Source organism: Uloborus diversus, chromosome 10 (genome assembly GCF_026930045.1).
Source record: "Uloborus diversus isolate 005 chromosome 10, Udiv.v.3.1, whole genome shotgun sequence".
NCBI lineage: Eukaryota > Metazoa > Arthropoda > Arachnida > Araneae > Uloboridae > Uloborus > Uloborus diversus.
In genome coordinates, this window is record NC_072740.1 from 129,172,137 (window position 1) to 129,195,812 (window position 23,676).

The 23,676-nt window shown below is 33.6% G+C and overlaps 1 protein-coding gene across 1 annotated transcript in view; it reads right to left on the reverse strand.

Annotated features, from left to right (window-relative positions):
* Positions 1-20,385, reverse strand: part of LOC129231262 (uncharacterized) — a 58,542-nt gene extending 38,157 nt beyond the window's left edge. The window contains exons 1-2 of the mRNA XM_054865543.1: positions 19,905-20,385; positions 8,801-8,870 (exon numbers count right to left, since the gene is read on the reverse strand). Of these exons, the coding sequence (XP_054721518.1) occupies positions 8,801-8,870; positions 19,905-20,385 (551 nt within the window). The remainder of the gene's footprint in view (positions 1-8,800; positions 8,871-19,904) is intronic.
* Between the last annotated feature and the right edge of the window lie 3,291 nt (positions 20,386-23,676).

Below are 23,676 nucleotides of genomic sequence, written 5' to 3' on the forward strand. Positions count from 1 at the left end.
CATCACTCCATTTAGAATGATTATTTTCTTTCAGTAAGCCAATTTCTAACCCAAAGTAAAGTTTTTCCTCATATTCCTATAGCAGCTAGTTTGCTGAGAAGAGCAACATGCGGTACTTTATCAAAAGCTTTTTGAAAATCAATACAAAGAACATCAACACACTTTTTGTTATATAAAGCCGAGGTAACCTTGTAGTAGAAACGCAATAAATTAGTAGCACACGATTTTACCTTTCCTGAACCCTTACTGCAAACTAGTCAACACACTATTAGTCTCTAAGAAATTCATCATCTTAATTTTGATCAAAGTTTCGAAAATCTTGCAAACCACTGAAGTCAGACTTATAACTACCAGCATCACCTTTAGACCCTTTCTTGAAGAGCGGCATTATGTTAGCCAGTTTCCAGTCCTCTGGCACTGTCCCTGAGTTATAAGAAGCATTGAAAATATTTAAAATAACATCCACTAATTCCTCTGCACATTCAAGTAAAATTTTTGAATACATATTATCTGGTCCCGGAGCTTTAGTTGCTTCATTTTTTTTCAAATGAAATAGAACCTCCTGCCTGAAAAACACAAGATCTTCAAGCTGCATAATAGCTTGTGTCTTGCTAGTATCAACTGTTGAGATACAGTTATCGTTAAACATACTGGAAAAAAAGTTATTAAGAACATTTGCCATATCTCCATCATTTTGGATTAAATTTCCATGCTCATCAACCAATGGCCCAATGTGATTATTTTGAGCTTTCACAGAATTAGCACAAGCAAAAAACATGTTAGGATTTCCATAAATGTTATCTGCTAGCCTTTGCTCCAATTCCCTTTTCTGAATCCATACCAAATACTTAAAATTTCGCCTTGCCTTACAATACTGGAGCCTATCCACACTCTGACCTTTTTCCTAAAACATAAGAAAAGCCACTTGCTTATAATTTAGAGCTTCTTTAATCTCTGGAAAACCAAATGGGCCGAATTTTAGTACTAACACCTTTTCTCCTAAATGGAACATAATCCCCAACCGTTCTTACTAGTTTTTCCTTAAATTTCGTCCACTGCTGATCTACGTCGTTATTTTCCAATCCTGAAGAAAAAACCTCTTTTGTCCACTTAACTGTTTTGTCTTCAATAAAAAATAATAAATAGCAAAGGGTTCAAAACAAAAACCTGAAGGAAATGATTTAAAACATCTCAACAGAATGAATGATTGTTCTTTTCTAGAATCCCTATCTCTCACTTTATAACTTATCCAATTACTAAGTTCCCCTTGTCTTTAATACCAAGAAACTCTGTTAAACAAGCACCAACAGGAATCTCCTGAAAAGCAAGGTAAACGTCAATATGAAAGAAGATCAATAAACTACCTTTTATACAGAACAATACCAATATCATGCACACCACACCACCTCTATAAACCACACAACTTCTCGGGGGGGGGGGGGGGGGTATAAATCCGCAATTAAGAAATACCTATGCTTTCTTCTGCTCAAAAATGGCATTCAATGGCAAAATAATGGTAAACTATGCTAAAACAATTAGTATACTGCAATTAAAATTAACAAAGACTCACCTGTAACATACCATATACATCATTGCATCAGCTATAACAATATAAAAAAACAACTTCCAAAACATACCCCTAGTTCTGACACATTTACTATTGACCTTATTCATATAGCCAACAGTATTACAAATAGCTCTAATCAAACATCATTCATGTTCTGTCTCAAAATTGATCTTTGAGTTGACCGGGGTTCGAAAATATCATGATATTTTTGAAAATATCCGATATTTTGATATATATCCCATATTTTGATATACATTGGATATTTTCACTCAGCGAAAAATAAAGTCTTTAAATATTAATATTCTCAAATCATTGTTGTTTATTTTTGTTTTATTATTATTACCTATAGTAAATTGGTAGACTTAAAACTAACATTTCTTTCATTATTCATTTATGAATATACATTTTATGTAGAAATGTATTGTACTTGAAATGGTTTGAATATGCATGTGCCTGGTAAAAATCATAAAAAAAAAACAACAAAGTATCAGCTTCATAAGTTTTCAGTACGCAAAATTAAATGAAGAAAAAGTTTTAGTTTTTTTAGAAAATTTCACAAAATTATATTATTTAGAAATATAAATACTCATTTATCTATCCACAGTCATAAGACATTTTCCTTTTTTCTGATGAACTTTCAACTAGGCATTTTAAATCTATATTAAAATTGCTATATTACTAATAATTTTATGAATATAAAAAAATATTACATTTTTATATTGATAAAATATCAAAATATAGTACAAATATAGTTAATTATTTTTTGGTTCTTGTTAATAATTAAGGAATAATGTTCAATGGATTAATACATGTACTTTTTGTGTTGCTTATATTGTAGTTCGAAAAATAAATATTGAAAATATCAAAATATTATGATAGTTTCAAAATAAATACTGAATACATATTGGGATATATATCATAATATATCGGCAAATCCTAGGGAAGACAAAAAGATACCATGTAATTTAAACATTCAGTCTGACTTGACCAGTAAGTAGTTTATATGCTTTGGTTTAGTTGGATAAGTTCTATACTTACTTCGTTCAAACAAAATCATACTAATGTAGGGCCATAAATTGTATCATTCCATGACTTAGTCAGTCTTGTGTGTGGTCAACAGGCATTTCTAAGTGACCAAAATATGTAATATTCATTAGGGTGGAGAGAAAAACACTACCTAAGTTAGCTAAGTAAGCTTTTCATGATCCGATAATATCGTTTGCCTCTGATACCGGCTGAGTAAAAATTTAAAATTTTGGAAAAATATGGCGTTTTTCTTATTTTTCCTAAAAAACAATTAAGCTCAATGGGCTAGAAATAGTAAGTGCTAAAAGGTATGCATTTGCAATACCTATAAACAGGTCTAGAATAAGACTGATCAAATGATACCTTTTGCCTTCAACAGTTTGTCAAAAATAGAAAACTTTTGTTAAAAACGTCATTTGGGGATGTCCACAAAATGATGTCACATTTAGAAAGGAGAAGGAGTTTCATGAAATTGCGAGTTTGGGAAGAGGGGGGAGGGAGACGGCAACAAGTGTGACACCACACATTTTGTATAACAACATGTTTCTGAAAAATAGTGTAATATATGACAAGGGGAGGTGAGGGGTAAGATGAAGAGTCACATTTTGTGACAAAGGGGGTAGGAGAGAGGGTCAAATTGTAGAAAAAAAATATGATATCATTTACAAATAGCTCATTTTCTGATCAATGTTTTCTGGGCCTTTCTAAAACCTTAACATTACATAGATAGTGAATAATCTGAGTAGTACTCACATGAAACAGAGCCTCATGTCCTTATAAAACACATAATTTTGCTCAAAATACTTTATTGACTCTAGGGCTGAGCAAACCAAAAATGAGTTGTTACAGGTAAAAATTGGGATAATATAATCTTTTCTGATGAGAAAAAGTTTAATTAGGATGGACTAGATGGTTTTAGCTACGTTTGGTACAAACTCTGTGAAGGAAAAAAAATCATTTGGAGGAGGCTCAGTAATGGTCCGAGGAAGTTTTGTAAAGGACGGAAACTAGTCCAATAATATTTTGTGCACGGCAGAATTAATTTTGGGAGTAATGTTGATGTACTGAGCAATATTTTTTTTTAAAACCAAAAGCACCATTAATTACGAGTTAGGACAACTTGTTCCAGCAGGATAATGACAAATTACATTGTTTCTTAAATTTCAAAATCATTGCTTGATACTTATTTCTAGAAATTACTGTACTGGCGGGACAAAAGGCTCTGGCATCCGAGGGATTTTTGAACCTAAAGTATGAAAAAATGGTACTCAATATTGAAACAGGTAAGAACTTATTTTTCTCCATAGAAAAAGCCAGGATAAAAATTTCCAAGAACGTTCCTCAACTTCCATGACATCAAGACTGATAAAAGTGATTGAAAAAAGGGTGGATAACATTAGTTACTAGGGTTTTTCAGGGCAAAACACTCGTTGTCCTTATAATTTTGTCCAGTTATGACATTTTTTCGTTAATCACGGCAAAACATTTAAATTTTGTGAATAAATTCACCGAATTATTTCAGAAATATTTATTTTTCTGTTTAACCTACTGCCGTCATTATAATTCTGTCCATCACTGTATTTTTATAAGATACAGTAATCTCTGTGTATGCAGATGTGTGATAGCAAATAATGTTATCAATCCCTTATTGTAAAGCAACCTCCTACCAAATGCAGAAATAAGGAATGCACTGAAAGTATCGAAAACGTGGAATACAAAAGAAAACTGATATTTTTAAAAAACACAAATTAATTTTAATTTCAAGCAATTAAAAAATGAGAGTCTAAAAAGTCGTCGATTCTCAACTAGGGACGTGCCAATAAAAACACTGGGGTATTAATCGGCAGTGCCGATTAATAATCATAATGATAATTTGTAACGTTGCCAATTTTTCCATCATTTTTTCACTAGTAATTTTGACTCAAGAAATAGCTAATAGTTTATTTCTAAGAGATGATTTATTTTTCTCCACTTTCCTAATTTTCAAACTAATTTTTCAATTTCATCTCATTTCTTTAAGCCAATTTCAGTATTATTGTTGATAAAATTACATTAAGCTAACTAGACATGAAAGTTTAAAAATATTAGGGACAGCCATTGGTCAGCAGGCTAATGTAGGAGCACTTTTAGTTTAAATTCATTTTTTAATTACTAGTAGCCATTTAATCCAAGATTTCTCTTATTCATAAAAATCAAAAGGTTACCTATAAGTTTTATTCTGAATGGAAAAAGTATCAACACATGAGAAATGTTGCAACATTGCATACATGTGGATACAGTCAAACCTCGTTATCATGTCACTTTTCGGACTGTCAACATAGCCGGAGTGACGCATAACCGGAATAGTTTTAAAATTCATAATTAAACATTAGTTTATAAGAAAATTACAGATTCAAATTAATCATTTTGATGTTTTTAATTAGATTTAACTGATGTAAATTTTAATTATCGGTGGATAAAGCTAAAATTATAAGAAAAAAATACTTCACTTTTTTTTTCCTTTTTTTCCAATTCTAAAATACTTTCCAATAAGGGTTTTCTTAGCCTTTGAATAACATTTTTAACACACACTAAGCTGATTATTGAGTGAATACAAAAAAGGGTTTTGTAATTATCAGCAAGAAAAAATCAAACTAAGAACTCTTCACTTTTCTCCACAATTTGATTAGATTTTGTGCGCTAAACTCCACCTTTTGAAAGTGGAAAAGCGCTTTCAATTTTTTTCTCCACTTTAATGTGGTGTGTTTCTTTTCAATCCAATGTGAAGCTCTTTATCTTGTAGTGGTCACCTATAGCTTAAGGTAGCTATGGCTTTTCTCTTCTTGTGCTGTTTTCCTAGGACAGTATAAAATTCCACCTACTATATATTCATTTTTATTAACAATTTTGTTAAAGTCTGAAACCTGTAGCTTTCAGAACTTATCTACTCGCCCTCCGCCATTCTTGAAAAAGTGATGTGACATCCGGAGTGTCAAAAAAGCCGGGTGTTGAGGTTTGACGGTAGGTATTTATTAAAAATAGAAAAAATAAATAAAAAAAATTACATTACTTCAACCATCAGCTTGTAAATTAATTTGTAAATAATATTAAGGTATATATAATTCGTTTTTAAAATCAAATGACATTTATTAATAATTAATGTTTTTTTTAATCAAAACTCAATAACTTAAAGAGTAAGTAGAAAAATGTATGATGTAATCATTTGTGCAGTTACAAGGAACAAAATAACTGGAAAAAAAAATTGTCTTATCAAAAGGAACTTGGGAAATGATCCTTCAATATTTAATTCTGTTTTATGCACTTTCTTAACTATTTGTTTTGTTTTTACTCAGAACACTTTCATACTACATGTTACGGTATTGCTTGCAAAAATTTATTTATTTATTGGTAACAAATGCATTCTTTACAGTTTCTTGTTAACGGTATGCTTCAAAAAAATTATTTTAGAAAATATATTTTTCCGCCGATCAATCGACGAAATTTGGTTGATTATAAAAAGTCAGCACAGTGGCTAATTGTGACCGATTAATCGACACATCCCTAGTCTCAAGTTGATGAGTTTTTTAAAGTTTTGTACATATTCTCTTATTTTACATGAAAATATACAATCTTATATATTAAAATCCGATGGTATCTATGTATGTCATCAGAGCCATGTCCAAGGGGTGGGTTTTAGGGGTTAAACCCCTTCCATTGGGAAAAAAATATGTATATCAAATGAAGAAAATTATTGACTTAAATTAACTTTAATGTGAAAGTCTGTGTTTAGCCTTTTTTTCCCCTTTCTCTTTGAAGTTTTTCTGTAATTTAACTCAGTAAACGCTTGCCTTTCTTTCTTCTTTTTTAACTTAAAAGCTTACATCTCTTTGCTTCTCACTGCCTCAATTGTTAAAACTTTACTGACTGAAATAATATTTTGGAAAAACTGTGGTGGTAGAACCGCTGAATGATCTACCAACACAAAGCATTGATATTGCTTATTGTAAGGAGGTAATGATAAATTTGTCATATGTTGCAGCTATGAAGATGTATTATTGATTGTGTTTAGTAATGTAATTTGCTTCTACAATAAGCTCGTTCTTGTTTAGTTCATAAGTAATTACGTATTAAGCATTATTTCAGAACATAAAATCTGATACTCATTCTACATTATAAAAGAAGTTGTGGAGAGTTTTTAATACTTGTTGCAATAAACAGCATAGGAAACAGATTTAATTTAAAAGAAACAAACAAGGTTTGATTAAAGTGAACTTGTAAAATGAAGGAATACTTTGTTCCCTTGTGCAGCCAGAATTATCCTTCTAGGGGAATAGGTGGGGTGGGGGGGATACAGCAGTATAAACGCCATACTGGGATCGACAGTTGATCGTAACACTAAAAGTTGTGAGATGTGGAATGTTGAATTCCCTCCTCCCCCACAGGTAAGATTAAAACCCCTCCCTTTAGGAAAATCTGGACACGGGCCTGTATGTCATCATAACTTCTTGCACACAATAGAGATCACCAAACCAGGTATCGATAGATTTGTAACTTTTCAAGCTACATGTTTGGCTAGGTTTCATAACTGTACAACTTTAATTAGCAGACATATTAATTGAAAACAAGTTTTTTCTTCTGATACAATTGACCCTCGTTTTACGGGGATTTGATTATATGTGGTTTAAGATTTGACTCTTTTATTTTATTTTACGCAAATGAGTTTTGATTTTACAAGGATGCGGAATTGCAAACAGATTAAATTTTTACCTCTTTCAAAATCGAAACTCCTGAGATTGCAGATAACCCGTAATAAACTGTATATTGGAGTGCTAATAAGTGAGCTTGGATGACCAGAGACCTTTTTTGCAATTGATTCCATAGCTCTTTTTAGAAGCATAATTAAATCCACACAATGCAGAGCTCACTGGTAGAAGAGCTTTTAGAAATGACAAAAGAGAACGAAACCAACGAGAATACCTACATTGATGACACGTAACCAAAAGCTTTCACGCTGAAAATTTTGGGTCATTCCTTGACAATGGCCAATGATCTTTCTGATTTGTTAGTGAAGGAAAATCCTGTCATGGAAACGATGGGACTGATCATGGAAGAGTTAATTTCCCACACAGAACTACATAAATAAATAACAGCTACCAAAAAAATATCATTTTTTTTTTATAAACACTAAGTAAGTTCACGTTTTCTGTATACACATTCTGCATACATATTGGAACAAATACACATTAAACTTACTAGAAATATTGATCTATTACTAAAATGAAGTACTTTTTCCACCTATGGAACTTAACCCCTATTTCTTCCCTACTATTAAGTATTAATTAACGTGGAATTTCCATAGAACGTAACCCCTGCGTAAAACGAGGGTCTACTGTATTTTTGCTTTTCCTTTTGACTTTAATGCTCCTCAAATTGTTTCTTTTTAAGACTATAACACCATTTCACTTGTTCTGAGCAATGTAGAAGCTAGCAAAAAAGTGGGATAAGTTAGAGGTATGCCATGCCGGAAATTAAAGTATAGCTAATTATTGCACCACTGCAGGTAACAAGAAGCCCCCAAAAGTACACCACTACAGAGGGTGTAAACCAACCTGCTGCAGGTGGGTTCCATTATCCCCCTCTGCAGCAAGTACATAAATAAAAGATAAACCTTTTCCATTTAATTCTGAAACTCAATACATAGGGATTAAAGTGATAAATTTATCAGATTTCATGATTTGTTTATTGTCATAAAAATTTTATTTCCTAAAGTGATAATATTTAGCAAGGACTACTGTATTATCTTTGAAATACTTTTCTCCGCACACACCCCACCTCTTAGCCGTAGGCCTTAGGTTCCACCGCCCGGGGGGGTCCGCGTAGCATCTTTGAAATACTGATCAAAATGTTGATTAAGTATGGCAAATTAAGTTAACGTGGGTTTGCCCATTTATCGTTCAATTTCAAACACTTCAATATGCTTAACTATTGCTTTGTTTTAAAAAAAATCAAGCAATCAGACTATTTAATAAAGTATGCTAATTGAACAACAAGATTCTCTCGAGTTGACACTTTTACCTTTTTGCCCAGACACTGCAGTATGATTGTGGTTTGCATTTTGGTGACCTACCTCTTCTATAAGTTTGAGCCTATTCACGCAAATCCATCTATATAGCCAATGAGATTCAACTACTTAGAAAAAATTAAATAAAACATTTGCTGAGAACTTACTTCTTAGTTCGGTGGCCCAGGATAATTTTTAGCCTGTTCACATGCTCTCTTAACTCAACTTCAGCTTCACCTATTTTAAATTTGAAGGAAAAATAAATAATGTAAGCATTCAACACAGTGCTAATAAGCATTTCCATCTAATACATTAATGACTATGAAAAACATGCAGGGGAGCAAGTTTTACAAAATGCAAAACTTATAGAACAGTAGATAACAATTCAGATCCATGCATGAATGAAAATTAATAAAATAAAAATACAATGTAAATAATGCAAATTATAACAAATAACAAATAGCTATTTTATGGCAACAATGGAATCCCTTCATCAGTGCTAAAAGTGATCAACACACCTAAACCAAGAAAATCACGAACGCACACCTCAGCAAAAGCCCACTTAGTTTTTTCATACGTAAGTTTACAAAGAAGCACTTCAAATTAGCTCAGAGTTCAAATAAAAGTTATTATGAAAGTAGTAGGTGTACCTATGCACCTGGTAATTAGCAGGTTTTTAATTTCCTCCACCAGGTGGCGGGTAATCCACAATGTTAGTTTCTTGCTTGTAGCGGGAGTCATCATTAGCATCAAGGATATCAGATTAGAAACATGTGATAAAATATTTGCGCTTAGAGAATACTTATAAGACGTTACAGAAAATAGGTAAAATATGTGGAGCAAGTACAGCAATAGTACAACCAACAATGAGTACAACCAATCACAATAGAAAATGCAGCCAAAAAGGTAAACTTCGGCTTGTGACGACAATATTTTACATGGAATGAGTGATATAAGCCTCGACCAACCAGTTTTGACTTGTCCCAGTCCATGGTGGTAACTGGTGTCGATATTGCACCTTTAACGGTGCAATACAGGCTGCTAGAAAAATGGGTGGAGAGGACCCTAACCGTTCAAGATGCAGCTTCTCACATCTCATATGACAAAAAAAAAGGTTAGAATGAGCATAGAAATACAAAACATAGACTGAGAAGGTTCTCTTTTCTGACTAAATAGATTATGTGGTTCAGGAGTTTAAATCCAAATATGAGAGTAGGAGCAGAGGAAGACCTCTCCAGCACTACATCAATCAAGAACCCATGTACCCGCCCAAAAAGAAGTTTTGGGGTTGTTTCTGTGCTTGGGAGGCCTTATCTCTTTTTCCTGTAAAAGGAATAATATCTCACGTTTCTGTAGAAGGAATAATGAACAGTTCCAGTTACGAAGTCATACTGTACCGATAAAAGTTTCCAATCACATTGAAATTATGGCAGAACAGAAATTACTTTTTCCAAAATACAGAGCATGATGCTCTTTTGAAGCAAGTTAAAAATTTCTGCTCAAAAAAAAAAAAAAAAAAAAAAAAACTTACTGTGCTGGACTGGTTTGAGAATTTAAAGGACTTGAATCTGAAAGCAAATTTGTGGGCTATCGCCAAAAACAACTTGATAAATTTGATTGCACGACAGAGAAGCTAATTTTGGCCATTATTGACATATGGTTAAGAGATGTTGAAATTAAAACAATATGTGCCAGTCTAGTACATTCCATGATGAGATGTGTCTATGATGTTATGTCTCGTGGAGGTCACATAAGCTATTAATTTTGAATGTATTCATAGAAAATTTTAATACAACTGAGTTTTACACAAAAAATGCATTTCTCAATTAATTGCCACAATACTGCATTTATACCAATTAGGTCAGATTAGAAGTTAAGAGCCAATATTTATAAGAGTCTCCAAGGTCAGATACATGTCATTTTTGATTTCGCTAAAAATTTTACAGTGGTTTCTTTGAATGATTTTAGAAGACACGTATTTTTTATTTTCTTCGAAAAAATTTTTGTGACCCACAAAAATTCCGAAAGTTGATCCAGACTTGGGGTTTTTCTCAAATTGACATTTTTTAATATTCAATTATCTCTGCGCATTGAGCATCAGCAAAAGTAATCTTTGTGTGATTACAACATGATATTTAGTACCTCAAATGAAATACCTTGTAAATTTTATGACTGACCTTCAGTGAACATGACTTCCTGGCTACACCATTGATTGGACCCCCCCCCCCCCAAATGAAATCCAGGCTATGCCACTATCAATAACATCAATTTTCTTTAATTTTAAGTAATATATATATATATATATATATATATATATATATATATATATTTAAATTAAAAACAGTTGATTAAGATATTGAAAATGAGAACGTAGATTTTAAAATTAGGTTTATTTTTAGTAGGGATGCACCGGACATCCGGTAATTATCCGGTATCTGGCCTATTTTTTAACTATCCGGAACTATGAGGTATCCGATCCGGCAGGTCACTCCGGATCCGGATATCCAACAGTTTTTTGCAGGATATCCGGGCAGTTATCCAGTAAAAATGTGAGAGATATCCGAGGTTGATGTGGGGTTATCCGGTACGAAATGAGGGTTCAATTTTGAATTTACTTTTGCAAAAATTCCAGTTAAAGAATTCAGTTTCATAAACTTTTCGATGATGCTTTCTCTTTTAATTGCTGCTTCAAAAACGACCATTCCTCTTCAAACCTAGCTTCTGGCATTCCCCCGCATCATCCCCCCCTCTCCTTCGCGAATCTGCTGACGGTATGTTGCCAATAATTTCTCCCTCCCTCTCTCACTCTCTCTGCTTTAACACACTGAAGTGAAAAGTCGACCTTGAAATGGTTCATATCAAAGTGCTTGAAGTTGGAGGAGCGGCCGTGTTGAAATTTAAAATAGAGTCAAGTTCCGACTTGTGGGAGGAATGCATTCCACTACCAGGGGTCTGGCCAGAGGAAATTTGGGTCCGTTAACGGACTCTTCACAAACATCTGATCAACCAAAACGGACCTTTCACAAAATCCCGACCAACCAAAACGGACCCTTCACAAAATTCTGATAAACAAAAACGGATCTTTCACAAATTGTTTATTGGAAGAGCAAATCTCAAATCAAAATAACGCAGCATGTTTGGAACCTTTTTTAAAGTTATATTAGAGGTATCAACTTATACAAAACCTGCTAGTTTTGCAAAAGAAAAAAAAAAAGGCGCTCTTGTGATGCTCCTGCAAGCGATAAATAACTACTAAGGCCTAATAAATGCTTGTTGTTGGTTTCTATGAAAGAAATTAACAGCTGAAAGTCAGTTTGGTTTATAATTTTGCTTGTTTGTTTTATGCAGCCGTGTTGTTGCAAACTTCTCTGAAAAAGTGAGTCGTCAGCACTTTTCTCCTGACTCATGATTTAATAAACAATAATATACAGCGAAATAAACTTAGGACTGCAAAGGATAGTCGGGATGAGGGGGGGGGATGAATGTGATCGCTTTAGATAGGTTTACCAACTTTAAACTTATCGTCACTTAGCATCTGGCGGGTGCGATGTTTAGCTGTTATTTTGGGAGAAAGTTATATGGGTTTGATTTTTTGATGCTAAATGGATAATTAATTTTAAATGAACTCTTTTATTTATTGTTTTTTTTCTTTAGATGCCTACATTTCGAAAAGCGCAATCTTTTTACATTCGATATGAGAATCATACTTTATTCTTTTTTCAAGTTAACTTCGCTTTATTAGGATGCAAATAAATGAAAAATCTTTTTATTTTTGTAACAACGCTTATTTTAAGTTTTTAAAGAGGAATTCCATTTTCTTTTATGAGTCAAAAAATTAAATGCTGAATCGATGGTTTATTTTTTATTTATTTATTTATTTTGATTCAACAGTGTCCAGACATTATTGAAATGTTTATCATAGGACTCTAAAGTGCAATTCTAAAATAATTTTATCAGAAATATTTATTTTACAAGCCGTTTTTATATTTTGATGCTTTCACTTTGAGGATTGCGATATCTTTGCATCCTCTTTGCATCTGCTATGGGAATCTGATTTTTCGAATTTTCGATGTTTAGAACGCTTTGTTAAGAGGTAAACAATTAAAATATTTTTTATTTTTGTAAAAATCATGGAGTTTATAAGTTTTAAACGAAATTCTATGCTTTTTAACAATGTCTTGGTTCAAAAAGTTAAATGCTGAACCCCTGCCTGAATTTCTTCATTACAACTACTTTAAATACTATACATATACATTTCTAGTATAATTTAACATAATGTAGAATGGTAAATAAATATTGATACTTCAGGGGTGCCCATCTTTCAGAGTGTAATGTCGCCCCCCTCCCGTACTCCAATACTCAAAACACACTCAAGAATGATATTCTCAACAGAAAAGAGGGAAAACACTCAACATTAAGTGTCAATGATGCAGTTTGCGCCACCTCAAAATTCAAAAATTTTGTTTAAAAAAAAAATTGCAAAATTTGATTTTTCACAAAAGTAATTGATTTTTCACAAAAATAATTGATTATTCACAAAAAACAGACCCTGTGAAAAATCCTGGACAGACCCCTGACTACTCCTCTGGCGTAAGTTGAAATTTAGCGTAGTGGAAAAATGTATGAATTCATATTTTTAGAAACACACTAAAAAATTTTAGGCATTTGTAAGCAATTTGTTGTTGTACTTAAATGCTCCACCAAGTTCAGTAAACTCAGAACGTTTATTTAGTGGAGCTAAAAGAATTTACACAAAAAACAGAAACCGACTTTCACCGAATAATGCAGAAAAACTTCTGTTTGTAATGAAAAATCTAAAATATTCCCCTGCATTGATAAATAAGGATTCTTAAGTGTATATTGCATGAAAGGAAGCATAATTCTAACTGTCATGTTCAACACCGATCTTAACTTGAGTCCATTGGAAATTTTAGAATGTTGAATAAAGTAATATTTGCTTTTCCCAGAATAATTATTTTAACTAAGACTTTCAACTGATATTTAGCATTTAAAATAGATGGTGAATATAGCAGTGAGAAATAACAGCCATAAGTTATTGCTTCATTTTCTTCTTTCTAATTTTTTAATTGTATAGTATAATTTTTAATAATATATTTAAGAATTTAATTTGTATTTTTTAAGAATGTGTATTTTTATTTTTTCTAGAATTAAAGTAAAATTTAAGGGTACAGATGTGATATACCCCCCCCCCCCCCTTGGCGGGGATAGAATTTTTAGCTCATTTCGAAAATCGCCAACGTTGGCGATAAAACTTTTTCCGGTAGCCCTAGTAACCCTGCAGAATATACCTGGGAAGTACAGATGTGAACTAATTCTTTTTGCACGTGTGTCCGTGGAGGTAGGTGCACATATGTTCCGCTCTTAGGGGGATTTTACGACATGGTGTTGTTTCGTGCAATATACCTTACAGGAATGCTTATTTTGTGTTAGTTTAAATTCAGTAGTTGTGTTTTGATGTAAAAACATTAGAAAATGCCAGTTTCTTCAAACTTGAAGGTTAATTAAAAGTTAACTCCAACGTGGTGTGTATCTGTAACGTGCCATTGTCATATGATGTATTGTTTTAGACTGAGTGTGAATATTTATACCATATAAAAAGGTAAGTTCTTTATTTTAGAATTAAAAAAAAAACTCTCACTTCCAAAATTCTTTGTTTTTACAAATCCTTGAGGGGTTCTTGTAGTATATATAACTGTGATCATACTCCGACTGTAATGTATATTAACAGTCGGAGGGATAACGGACCGAGCGGAGCGAGGTCCTGGCGAGCCAGAGGTCTCATATCCCGGAGAAATGATGAAAAAAAATTAATGCATTAATTTCGACTTGTAATTAATACAATAATTTATTTCATTGTACTTTAATATGTTTACAAAAAACCCCGGCCCTGTACATTTTTGAAGCATATATTCGTGATGTTTTTTGTTGTGCTTTTATGTTGTTTTTATATATATTGTGTTCTCAAGTGCTTTGATCATGTTTTCTTATCTGATTTTTTCCTGTTGGCGCTAAAAAAGCATCGCTAAGAACGATGTATGACATATGTCGTCATACATCGTTTTCTTGGCGACGCTTTCTTGGCGCCAACAGGAAAAAGTCGCCAAGGGTGGGGTATATCACATCAGTTCCAATTTAAGTTTATTGTTCAATATAAATTTATAAATTCATTTAAGAAAGATTAAACATGTTTAGCATATTTTTTAATATTATATATAAGATGTTAATTTGCATCATTAAGAATGTGTAACTTTATTTTTTGAAATTTAGTAAAATTTCAAGTTGATTATTTAAGAATTGGTTTATTAATTTTTAAAAGCGTGAATATGTTTAACACGACTCTTAATAGTTTGTTTAAAATGTTAATTTGCATCATTTACCGAATGTGAATCTTTATTTTCTGAAATTAAGTGAAATTTTCAATTGATTATTTAAGTATAATTTTATTTTTGTTTAAAAAAAATTGTTAACATGTTGAGAACGACTTTTAATACTATATTTAAGATATTAATTTGTATTTTTTAATAATGTGAATCATTATTTTCTGGAATTAATGGGAAATTTTAAGTTGATTATTAAAGCGTAAGTTTATTAATTTGTTTTTAAAAAGTGAACGCGTTGAGAATGACTCTTAATACTGTATTTAAGATGTTAATTTGCATCTTTTAAGAGAGTGAATCTTTGTTTTATGGAATTAAAGTAAAATTTTCAGTTGATTATTTTAGCATAAATTTATTAATTTGTTAACTGGGTTGTCCACCTAGGGGGTGGGGTGTTTTAGGGGTATTTTCTCTTTTTTTGGGGGGGGGGAGCTTTCTATTTGGGGGGATATTTATGGTTTTTAGGGGGCTCTTAGGGGGCCCTTTCCTTTGCTCTTAGGGGAGGGGGACATCCCTGTATTTAAGATGCTAATTTGCATCTTTAGAGAAAAAATGTACCTTTATTTCTGGATTTAAAGTAAAATTTTAAGTTGATTATTTAAGTTTATTTATTTATTTTTTGAGTCAAACTGGCCCTGTTTTAATATTTTCTTTGGAACTGATGTGATATACCCCACCCTTGGCGACTTTTTCCTGTTGGCGCCAAGAAAGCGTCGCCAAGAAAACGATGTATGATGACATATGTCATACATCGTTCTTAGCGATGCTTTTTTAGCGCCAACAGGAAAAAATCAGATAAGAAAACATGATCAAAGCACTTCAGAACCCAATATATATATAAAAACAACATAAAAGCACAACAAAAAACATCACGAATATATGCTTCAAAAATGTACAGGGCCGGGGTTTTTTGTAAACATATTAAAGTACAATGAAATAAATTATTGTATTAATTACAAGTCGAAATTAATGCATTAATTTTTTTTTCATCATTTCTCCGGGATACGAGCCCTCGGTCTCATAGTACTTTCGTAATGAGACCTCGGCTCGCCGGCCCTGCCTCGGTCTCATTACGAAAGTACGATGAGACCTCTGGCTCGCCAGGACCTCGCTTCGCTCGGTCCGTTATCCCTCCGACTGTTAATATACATTACAGTCGGAGTATGATCACAGTTATGTATACTACAAGAATCCCTCAAGGATTTGTAAAAACAAAGAATTTTGGAAGTGAGAGGTTTTTTTTGAATTCTAAAATAAAGAACTTACCTTTTTATATGGTATAAATATTCACACTCAGTCTAAAACAATACACCATATGACAATGGCACGTTACAGATACACACCACGTTGGAGTTAACTTTTAATTAACCTTCAAGTTTGAAGAAACTGGCATTTTCTAATGTTTTTACTTCAAAACACAACTACTGAATTTAAACTAACACAAAATAAGCATTCCTGTAAGGTATATTGCACGAAACAACACCACGTCGTAAAATCCCCCTAAGAGCGGAACATATGTGCACCTACCTCCACGGACACACGTGCGAAAAGAATTAGTTCACATCTCTACTTCCCAGGTATATTCTGCAGGGTTACTAGGGCTACCGGAAAAAGTTTTATCGCCAACGTTGGCGATTTTCGAAATGAGCTAAAAATTCTATCCTCGCCGGGGGGGGGGGGGGGGGGGGGGGGGTATATCACATCTGTACCACATTTTCTTGTTTCCAATTTAGAAATAACAAAAAATAAAACTTTGCTTTGAAATCATTTTTATTACAGATAATACATGTGTAAAATTTTTCTAACATACAAGTTAAAAAAGAAAAGGTACAGATGTGATCTATCCTCGCCAAGGGGGGGGGGCCCTTGGCGAGGATAGAATTTTTAGCTCATTTCGAAAATCGCTAACGTTGGCGATAAAACTTTTTCCGGTAGCCCTAGTAACCCTGCAGAATATACCTGGGAAGTACAGATGTGAACTAATTCTTTTCGCACGTGTGTCCGTGGAGGTAGGTGCACATATGTTCCGCTCTTAGGGGCATTTTACGACGTGGTGTTGTCTTGTGCAATATACCTTACAGGAATGCTTATTTTGTGTTAGTTTAAATTCAGTAGTTGTGTTTTGAAGTAAAAACATTAGAAAATGCCAGTTTCTTCAAACTTGAAGGTTAATTAAAAGTTAACTCCAACGTGGTGTGTATCTGTAACGTGCCATTGTCATATGATGTATTGTTTTAGACTGAGTGTGAATATTTATACCATATAAAAAGGTAAGTTCTTTATTTTAGAATTCAAAAAAAAACCTCTCACTTCCAAAATTCTTTGTTTTTACAAATCCTTGAGGGGTTCTTGTAGTATACATAACTGTGATCATACTCCGACTGTAATGTATATTAACAGTCGGAGGGATAACGGAGCGAGGGTCCTGGCGAGCCAGAGGTCTCATCGTACTTTCGTAATGAGACCGAGGCAGGGCCGGCGAGCCGAGGTCTCATTACGAAAGTACTATGAGACCAAGGGCTCGTATCCCGGAGAAATGATGAAAAAAAAATTAATGCATTAATTTCGACTTGTAATTAATACAATAATTTATTTCATTGTACTTTAATATGTTTACAAAAAACCCCGGCCCTGTACATTTTTGAAGCATATATTCGTGATGTTTTTTGTTGTGCTTTTATGTTGTTTTTATATATATTGGGTTCTGAAGTGCTTTGATCATGTTTTCTTATCTGATTTTTTCCTGTTGGCGCTAAAAAAGCATCGCTAAGAACGATGTATGACATATGTCATCATACATCGTTTTCTTGGCGACGCTTTCTTGGCGCCAACAGGAAAAAGTCGCCAAGGGTGGGGTATATCACATCAGTTCCGAAAATGTATTACTTTATGATGAAGTTTAAAAAAGTTTCTACACGTCATGCAAATCTAATAACAAATACGACTCATTATACGACCTTTAAGATTTCAACTATGAATAATTAAAAGTTTAAACCATGTGTACATTACATACAGAATTAATTTTTGCCGAAAGTTTGTCTCTTTCGAAAAAATCCGTCGAAATAAAACAATATTTTAATGCTTCATTTTATATATAGCACAATTCCTAAATTAAAATATACAGGCTCTAAAAAAGTACATTTGAATGTACTTAACATGTTTTTAAAGAAATCATATATGGAACAAGTTTGATTTATTGTTTTGAAACGGCGTTGTAGAAAAATATGCAAACATGCAATGCAATCGAAATGCCGGATATCCGAATCCGGCAGGTAAGGGGGCATCGGATATCCGGCAAAATCACTATCCGGTGCATCCCTAATTTTTAGAGTAAAAATTTATAACGGAGTGAAAAATTAAGCTTTCTTTATGTGGTAGAACATACTTCTCTCAGGGATAATTGAAAATAAATAAATAAATATGTATATAAATAAAACTGGTAATTCTTTTTCCTTGCATTGTAACTCAAAATTTGGTTTGAAAAATTTCATAAAACTATTTCAGGATCAAAAGAACAACTTGAAGTTGCTTCAATTTATCATGAAATTCCAAAAAACTTTCACAGGCTGTAAAGCCTAAACGATTAAAGATTCATCATAAGTATTTTGAATGCTTTCTTAAATACAAAAGAAAGTAACCATGCCAAGCTTAAATACAACCCGAGACTGGGAGTTTGACCAAATTTTTTTGATTGACTTTTGCATTTTTTCTAAAATAAATTTGAGAAATAAAAGATATGAAGTAGCATATGGTAATAAAACCTTCCAAGAATAAAAATGATTGACATGTTTGTAAGATGCAAAAAGATTGAAATCTCAAACCAGGGCATGCAATTTTTGGCGAAACACATGTTTGACGTTGTTAGCATGTTTCCCAAACATATGTTTTCGGCAGGTATCGTGGAGGATGAAGATTTTAGGGGAGGAAATAGAAAAATAAGAAAATGGAGACCGAACTAAGTATTTTTTAAAAAATAAGGAAATTTAAAAAAATTAAGGACTTCTTAAGAGTTTTTTGAGGACCTTAGTTTTGCTTGATGAAATTAAGGGTTTTTTAAGGAAGTACGAACTCTGCAGGGATCACAGTGCTTGCCCTCATTTCGAGAGCCCATTTTTACCTTTATACATACAAAAGTCTGTGCTTTAATTAAAAAAAAATAAGCTTTTTTATTTTGTCATGTATGCAATCAAAACTGTAAACTTTTGTCTTCAAGCTGTGCGAAAGAACTTGTTCTGCGTGCGTGTTGTTGTGAACCGTAATGGAGATTGGAGATGTGTAACGCTTTACGTACGTCGGTGATTAGCGATGCTTGAAGTTGCACTTTAATAAACCTTTTTTTGGTAATTCACTGCTGGTTGTTTAATTCACCACTGTTCTGCTACAAATTTACCTGACCATTTAATCTTATGTAGAAAAACCTGATCTAAACAAAGAGAGAAAGAGAAAGAAGTTAAAACGAATAAAGAACAGGAAAAGTTTAATTTTTTTTTCTCTCATGGCGTAGGGCCTCCAGAAGTGCTGTGCCCGTAACATTTACTACTTCTGCTCTATGGTTAATCTGACCCAGCATGAACTCTACTTTCTCGACTCTCCACTTTTAACAACGCAAAGATATCAAAATTTCTTTTTTTTTAACTTTATTTTCGAAAAATTTCCGAGGTTGATCCTCCCTTTGGTGGGGGGTTGGGGGGGGGGTCAAATCCCCAGATTCCCTAAGTGGAAATTAAGGTTGACAGCCAATTAGAAGACTCAGTGTGCCCCTGTTTTCTAGTACCAATTCACCACCATATTTGTATATATGTATATACATTAAGAAGAGTTTGATATTTTTTGTGTGTAAAATATCTGGTGATTTAACACTAAAGATACTTACTTGAACTTGTTTCCCATTCTTCCTCACCTCCATAAAATTCACCTGATGAAATAGAATCATCACTATCCTCATCTTTACATGAAGAGTTTATTTTTTTATCTCCAATAAAATTGCCTTGTGAAGTAGGAACATCGCTTTCCTCATCCTGACTCGAAGATTCCATAAGTTTTGAACACAAAAACATATAAGAATTTTCGTTATCATCTTCTTCACAATGTTTTAAATAAACTGACTTTAAAAAAGTATTTTCAGTGGATTCTTTATCCTTATTTTCATTTGAACCATCTACATTCAAACTATTTTTATTTACACAAAGTTTATTTTCAGTTTTACTACGATGGTTGAATAGCTCAGAAAGTGGAAGGTCCAATTGACTAGGTGCCATTAAACCATCTAACAGTTTTCTATTTGTATTCTTTTTAAAGTTCGTAAAATTAAAGTTTGCTTTATTAAGCATTTCCTGAATCGAAGTTCTCTTCATCTTTTTCTTTACTGATGACACTTCCTTTACAAAAGGTTTCTTGCTACATCCTCCCACAATTTTATTAAATGTCTTCCTTGCATTCTGTTTCGATAATTTCTTTTCAATCACCTTTGGAAATGCACCATGTGACAACTTCTTTTTAGACTTAGAAAGTAATGATTTGGATGATTTCTCTTTTATACATAAATCTTGATGCAACTGTATTTTAGATGATTTCTTTTCAGATAAAGACTTTTTAATTGATTGCTTTCTAATTTCATTTCCAGATCCCTGATATTCACAAGTTTGTTCGGATAATTTCTCAGACAACTTGTTCATCAATGCCTTCTTCATGTGTCTTTCTGGTTTGTTCTTTCTTTTTATGCTGGGAAGGTAATGATCTAGATGATTTCTGAGATAATTCTTTCTTATGTATCTGTTCAGTATTAGCATTTTCACTAGGCAAAATCTGATCGTCAATGCTTTCTTCATCTCTCTTTTCCTCACGTGTCTGCGGCAATTCTTTTGATATCTCGGGAGACTTTTCTTTGCTTACAGGTTCACACTTTTCCGAGCCTGAACCTAGGACCAGCTCCGAAGTTTCAACGTCAAATGTTGGGCAAATATCCTCACAAGTTATAGCAGTATTTTCAATGGTAGTTTCTTCATGCCCGTGATGGTTACTTTCAATTTCTTCAAAATTTCCACTATTTATAACCTCTTCAGGTTTGGTAGAAAATAAGAATTCATAAAAATCTATATTCTGGGCTATTTCTTCAGAAGACGGTTCTTCTGAGATTGAGCGAATGGCTTGCTCTAACTCAAGCTCATCAATACCTTGCAATGGTTGATCATTACAATCGAAATGTGAACTACAATTCAATTCATTTGTGTTTAGTTGTTCATGATAAAAATTTGAATTATAATTAAATTCATCTGGTTTCAGTTGCTCAAGATTTAGTTCTTCATAAGTTGTATCTTTACTTAAAAAAACCTGATCACCAATAGACAAAACTTGATAACCAGTAGACAAAACTTGATAACCAGTAGACAAAACCTGATCACCAGTAGACAATACCTGATAACCAGTAGACAAAACCTGATCACCAGTAGACAAAACCTGATCACCAGTAGACAAAACCTGATCACCAGTAGACAAAACCTGATCACCAGTAGACAAAACCTGATCACCAGTAGACAAAACCTGATCACCAGTAAACAAACCCTGATCACCAGTAGACAAAATCTGATCACCAGTAGACAAAACCTGATCACCAGTAGACAAAATCTGATCACCAGTAGACAAAACCTGATCACCAGTAGACAAAACCTGATCACCAGTAGACAAAATCTGATCACCAGTAGACAAAATCTGATCACTAGTAGACAAAACCTGATCACCAGCAGTTGCAGTTGTTGTATGTTCCTTTTTCGCAGGGTTCTTATGACTCTTAGAGTTTTGCCCAACAACTATGATTTCGTCAGTTGTCATAAGTTTTTCATTCTTCTCTTCACTGTTCTTTTCTTCATGTCTAATTATTTCCTTTCTTATTTTTCCTCCAAAATGTTGTCTAGCACTTTTGACTTGGTCAGATTTTTTCCTCTTCTCTTCACTCTTTGTTTCTTTACTGCTCTTTTTTCCCTGACAAGTGGTTTCTACTTTGCTTTTTTCTTTAGAATTTTGTCTGCCACTTTTGATTTCTTCAGTTTTTAAAAGTTTTTCCCTCTTTTCACTAATATTTTTCTCCTGTAATGCTGCTTCTTTTTTTCTTTTTGCTTTAGGACTTTGTGTAACAATTTTGATTTCGTCAGCAACAGGTTTTTTCTTCACCTCTTTGCTGCTGTTACGTTCCTGACAAGTTGTTTCTTCTTCTCTTTTTTCTTTTCCAGCAGAAGGAACTCGTCTGATAACTATCTTTCCATCATCAATTTGTGACGACTCATACAGTATTCTCTTTTCCTCGGGAGAAAAACTCCCATCACTATTTGATGGGAATTTTCTCTTGCGTATTGTACTAGAACTCACACGCTGCGAATTTCTGAATGGTACATCTTTTAATGACAAATTAGGCTTTCGGGATTGCTTTCGTTTCTCATTTTTTTCCACAACTTCAGACTCTGCATTTAAAACAGAACTCGCAACATGAGAAAAATTAACAGCCATATTAAAACAAAAAAATCATGTGCTTCAACAGTCATTTGAAATTACAAAATAAATAAAACGATTGCACTTAATTCAAACATATTCTTCAGCTGAAATGCCGCGAGCCATATATCAACAACTCTGCGTGAAAACATTTCCATTTCCATGGTCCGAACAACTGCAATTGTGGTTACAGTTTATCACTTAAACGAGGGATAGCGTTTCTAACACAGGGGATTCAAGTGAAACACGGCTGATCGCAATGCACCGCTGCGATCGCTATTTCCCAATTTGAATTCAACGCAGGGATTCAAGTGAAACACGGCCGATCGCAATGCACCGATGCGATCGCTATTTCCCAATTTGAATTCAACACAGGGATTCAAGTGAAACACGGCTGATCGCAATGCACCGATGCGATTGCTATTTCCCAATTTGAATTCAACACAGGGATTCAAGTGAAACACGGCTGATCGCAATGCACCGATGTGATCGCTATTTCCCAATTTGAATTCAAAAGTGGTAAAAGGAAGATGATTGAATGCTGCGGTTAGTAACCGGTCGACCGGTGAAGTTTGTCGAACGCAACCAATAAGTGTTCTTACTTAGGGGTGCATTCGGAAACGCGGATCGGTCGCCTCGGTGCAACCGCAAGCGTTCGGAAACGCTTGCGGTGGAACCGGTGACGTCACTTAACCGCGTTCGGAAACACTGCGGTTGTTTTCTGGCGGTCGACTTGGTAGCAACCTGTGGCACCGCTGTCTGGAAGCGGTTAGCGAGATCACAAACGTCACAAAGTCTGTGTTGGCCAATCCGGTCATGTTTCATGTTTTGATCGTAACACACGTGACTTGCCTATTATGAAAGTTACGCGTTGATTGGAGTGTCGTTTGCTGCTGAACTAGAATTACCGCGGTTTAACCACGAGCGTTCGGAAACACAGCTGTTCTACCGGAATTCCTGGAGAAATTCCAAATACGTCATAACCACACCGGACTAACCATGCGGTGTAACCGGTGGATCGTTTCCGAACGCAGCCTTAATTTTTTTCAAATAAATTCAAAATGTTTCTCATCAAAATTGTTTCTGAAAGCTGATTAATATTATTCGATTATCCGGGGAAATTATTCGATTAAGCAGGGATTTTTACCATTGCATCTATGGGG